Consider the following 5,189-nt stretch of genomic DNA (forward strand, 5'->3'; position numbering starts at 1 on the left):
TCACAGTATTTTGTCTAAAAATTCAAACGTCCTTCAAATCCTGTTTGGTAAAAATGGTTTGTATAAAAGCCTATGGGAGAGGATTGATTTCAGTGATGTGTCATCAGGTTCTTCTGGCACCTGTTGTACTGTGCTAGATGGAGTAAAAATTCAACCTCAGTTTTAGCTACCAGCCTGCAAGGGGCACTCTGGACACCCCGACTCCTTCCCTTCCTGCCCCCATGTACCTGTAATGGTAAGAATGTACTGTCATTTACAATAAATTTCTTGTCAAGTAAGATGCTAAGAGGACAATCTTCAGGCAGATTTCAGAAAAGCATGTAACTGCAACAAAAACATCTTGAACTGGTGAGGTACTATGGAAAAACAGTGACTTTGGGCAGTCAGTTGGTCCCTAAATTAACAGTTGAAGTGAGTTAATACTGCTCCCAGCCACTTTGTAATACTCTGCCAATACATATGGGCATCATTTGAGTGCTTTGAATGGAAAGTTCCAAATCTTGAGGCGTAGGTACTTATTTAAGGAAATCTGACTCAATGGTCAGAACTTTCAGAAAATACCTCAGTTGCAGAATCAACCAGGCTGGCCCTGTATCCCAGGAAACATAAACATCAGAAGGGGAAAAAAAGTGAAAGTTTACATCAACACATTAGGAAGTAACCACTCATTGTGGCCTTAAAGCTTTTTTGTTAGGATGTGTGTAGTTTCAGTATGTACCTTGCTTGGCGAAAAGCTTGTTTAGGACAATTTCTCACTGGCTTTTAGACTTTTGCAGATCTAAGATTGATTGAAAAGCATAATGACCTTTGAATATTCAGCAAAGAAAACCAGTTCAGTTCTGGTAATCATGGAAGTCTGCACTCAATCTGGCTGTTAGTACTTGATCATATGTTAACAGTTGTTAACACAGAGTACTAAACTTTTTTTTGTCTACGGCTGAAACAAATTTTAAGATTTTTAGCTTTGTTCTTACTTTTCAGGAGACTAGTTCAAGTTTTGCTTTCTTCTTGTACTTCCCACCCTCCCACCCTCCCCCCAAATACAGTTTAGTTCAGATTGGGAGATCTGGCAAGACAGACAGCAATTTTAAAACATCTAGATAGAGGGAAGAAGTTACTTTGTGAAACACAAATGATTTTTCCTTTGTGTTTTATTTGAAATGGAATAATCTGGTAACCTGAATGTCTCATGAGAACCGATTCCAGGTAGAACTTGCATGTGTAATTGTTTGTTTTTCTACCTCTTCAGGGAGAATATAGTACAGTATGGGATTAAAGAGAAGCTTGAGCCTTAACACCAGGGCAAAGTTATGTTGTAATTTGTGCAGCAGAGAAGTATATCTATCCTAGATATACTTTGAAAAAAGGCATCATTCTTTGAAAAAATTACATCTATATTTTTGCATATTAAAAAAAATGTGGCCTGTCTAGTGATTTTTTTCCAGTGTTTAATTCTGATTTGTTTTTTTAAATGAAAGTAGCTGATTGAATCATTTGATGAAAATTAGGTATGATAATAAGTTGTACAGTAACTTACAGTAACTCTATTGAGACTTGGTTTCAAATGTAACTTTTATCACAAGTTAAAGAGAGCCTTATAATCTAGTTTGCTTTGTAGCTAAGTAGTTTAACTTAGCAGTGCTGTTGTCTTAGGAATGCCAAGTTAAAAATATATTAGATATTTTTAAAAATGTTAGATGATGTTGTTTGAAGTGAATATGTCCAGTCATACTGTTCCTGACTTCTCTTTTTCCCTCATTTTAATAAATACTAAAATTTACACTTTCTAAAATGAAGCTTTAACTGAAATAAAGGTTTTAGATAGACTTTTATGTATTCAGCTTTTTAGTAGACAACTTAAAAGGTTCCTTTGTTTTATTAGGAGTCCACATCTCCAGTTGTTTCACCACAGCAATCCCCACCAACCTCTCCACATACATGGAGGAAGCACAACCGCCATCCCAGCGGAGGGAATAATGAACGACCTCTTGCTGGACCCGGGCCTTTTTGGGCTCCATTTAGTGAAGCACAACCAGGTATAAATGTCTTCTGTTATGCTTCAGCTGTAACCCAAAGTCAAAGAATTCTTGAATAAGTATATTAAATGAGTGTAGAGCAGTTAATCTTTTTATTTTCCATTCGTGGAAAGTTTCTTGCAGAATCAAATGTTCATGGTGACAGCAACACAGTGGAATCTCAGCTCATGTATATGATGGATCCATTTCTTAGTATGCTATGGGAAATGCTTGGAGTTGGGAGTGGGGGAAGAGAGTATTAAACTTTCCCAGTGGAAAGTTTTCCAATACAAAACTGACGTCCTATTGAAATTGTGCAGGAACTGTCAGTACAGCTGAAAATATGGGAAGCTCAAGGGAAAGCAGCAGATAATGCATTGTTTGTTTGGATTAATGTTTCTGGTAGATTAGATGAATTGTCAGAACAACTAATTCTTTCAAAGTTTCTTTGCTTTCTTTAAAGTTTATGTAAACATAACTGAAGCTACTGTATCTCCCGACTGTCAAGGTAGAACCACTTATTTCAGTAAAACTTTTCATCCTTTATTGTTCTTCATTTAACATGAAGACTCTCCCTATTATATTGCTGTGCTCAGATTTAAAAAGCTTTCCCCCTTAACATCTCGTATTTCAAGAAGTTCTATTGTGTTTTCTAGTATCTGACATATTATTAATAAATTTATTAGAGCAATTCTAATTCCTGTTCTGTCTTTGATACTGCTGAATAATATGTTGCATTTTACAGGTTGTAGTTTCAGATTAAACTGTGGTTGATTGGTTTATTTCAGTTATGATATTTCAAAGTTGGTCTGTTACCTTTCAATTTATTGTCATCCTGTAGTTACAAGCATTTATGGAGGACCAGGGATTCTGTTCTTAGAATTGGTTGAATAAGGAAATAAAACCTATTTTAGAAGTGGGTTGTATGCAGAGGTTTATGCCAGCATCCCAGATGTTGTTTGCTAGTAAGTGCCAGCCAATTTAGACAAAAAAAAATAGTCTGCTCATTGTATATATAATCACTTCTAAGGGGTCAGTCCAGGCATTGTGATTTTTCATCAGTGAATTTCTTGACTTTTTTTTCTTGCACAGTTTAGTTGATTTGCTTTTCTTGTAAGCTGAAATATAAGTTTGTCTGGTAGCCAGTTTCTACTTGTAAAGCTTTTCTAACTTCCAAAGTCAAGGACTCCAGGAAACTATGCAAACTATTCCTACTGTTGAAGAGTTCAGTATCGTCCTCTTAAAAATAAAGCTGTAATACCATGTTCATACTTCTGTTCTGTCAATGCGAAGGATAGAATGGATTTTCATATATTAATTGAACAAAAAACTGTCATCCTTCTCACTCGGTGAAAAGAATTCACTGAGCGATTCTTTGGCACTGCAGATGGTTAATTATTCCTTTGAATTTCAGCTTTTGTAGATAGTTTATCATTCTTTTGCACTCTCTTGAGCCTACTTTTTAAGGACGGTATTTTGTAGAAAAATACCTGACGTTCAGGTAGAACCAGATAGACTGTTGGTTAGTTTTCTTAAAATCAGCACTGCAAGCTCATCTTGATTCCAGTGCAAGATGTTATTGAGAAATTGGATAATTTGCAAGTACATTATATTATTTAAGTAGGATTTAAGGCAGGACTGTGCCATTTCACTTGTGAGCCAAGAAAAATAAGAATCCAGGTTTCAGCTTTTATGTCATGTTATGTGAAATATATATTATTTGAGGGTAATGGGGTTGTCAACTGAAAGCATGGAACCTGAAGTGTGAAAATGTTTGATGGGTCTAATAATGAACAGCATGTTGCCTTAAACCAGAAGGACAAAAATCAAAACTTTTTTTTTTTTTTTTTTTTTTTTTTTGAGAGGCAAATTTTCTTTAAACAGAAAGATTCTGACTTCACCATAGTAAAGACACTCCATTGCATCTTCATACTCCCAGCATGAACAAAATTAAATACTGCTTTCTGTATCGAATTGGGCTGTAATTATTAGATAATGGCTTAATTGTTGTTTTTAAAAATCTTGCATCTGAAGTCTTAAGCATAATTTACAGCTGTAGCCCTCAATTGCTTAGGGAAGAAAACCTGTTCTTATCTCAACAGAGCAAAACAATTTGGATTTTACAAATTTTTTTGCCACTGTTGTGCAGTAATTCAGTTAGGATAGTGCTAGTGATGCTTCATAAGTAGATGTCCCATTTCTCGCTTACATCTCTGATCTGGATCAGTCTTCATAGAAAAATACAATGGATGACTGAACCTCTTGTAAGAAACAGAACTGTATATGAGATGAGAGCCTCCTATTCCTATAGTTACAAGAGAGGAAAAATATACTTCATACTTTTACCTTTTCAGCTTATTTTGCACTCCAGCTTCAGCTGCTAGAAGGATCCTGATAGTGATGAACTTGAGAGAACGAACCCCCTCCCTGCTTCAAATGATAGTTGAGTGGCATGTCTGAATAGGGGCTAGAAGTTTGGGGTTTTTTTATTACCTTGTACTCTGGACTGGAAGCGGAGCAGCACGTTTATGTTGGTAGTGCCCAAATAATGATTTAAAACTAGTAAAAAAAAAAAAAATGAGGTCTTCTCCATTCAAAGTGCTGTTAATGGTGTTATTACTGGTGAAAATGCATGGAGAGCATTGAAGGTTGTTTCTTCATTGGGTTACAAATCATAAAATAAAAATACACAGATTGTTCCAAGTCTTCTCTGAGACCCAATGTTCTTCCACCGTCTCTTCTACCTCAGTGTTCCCAGTCTGGTTTTGTAGTTTTTGAAGAAAATGAGATTTTGAGCAGGGGAGAAAGGAAACAGTTCTTGTAATACTTGTAAATGTATTCTGAAGGTATGACAGTTTGGTGCTACTGCATCTGTTACTGTCAAAGTACCACTTTGGAAGAGGTGCTGTGCTAAGTGGGGTACAAATTGAACTGTTCTAAGACAAGTTGCTGGGGGAAGTAAAGGTATATAAGGTTAGTGAGAATGTCAATGTCTGAGAGACAGAGAAGCGGCGAGCCATTGTATCAAAAGTAAAATTTGAGTGTGGCATGTCTGTATGGGAAGGACTTGTCTGAATCTTACTGTCGGTTAGATCTGTGCTGAGAGAGACCAAGTGGGCAGAGACTCTGAGCTTTTCTGTATATGTCTTTCTAGTGCTTTAGAGTTAGGTGAGC

General features: G+C 36.2%; 1 protein-coding gene across 1 annotated transcript in view; it reads left to right on the plus strand.

The window, feature by feature from the left end:
* Positions 1 to 5,189, plus strand: part of LOC104407562 (ralBP1-associated Eps domain-containing protein 1-like) — a gene marked incomplete at its 3' end in the record, with an annotated part of 21,023 nt that overhangs the window by 11,912 nt on the left and 3,922 nt on the right. The window contains exon 3 of the mRNA XM_010016882.1: positions 1,883 to 2,036. Within this exon, the coding sequence (XP_010015184.1) occupies positions 1,883 to 2,036 (154 nt within the window). The remainder of the gene's footprint in view (positions 1 to 1,882; positions 2,037 to 5,189) is intronic.

Source organism: Nestor notabilis, unplaced genomic scaffold (assembly GCF_000696875.1).
Source record: "Nestor notabilis isolate BGI_N333 unplaced genomic scaffold, ASM69687v1 scaffold20810, whole genome shotgun sequence".
Taxonomy (NCBI): domain Eukaryota; kingdom Metazoa; phylum Chordata; class Aves; order Psittaciformes; family Psittacidae; genus Nestor; species Nestor notabilis.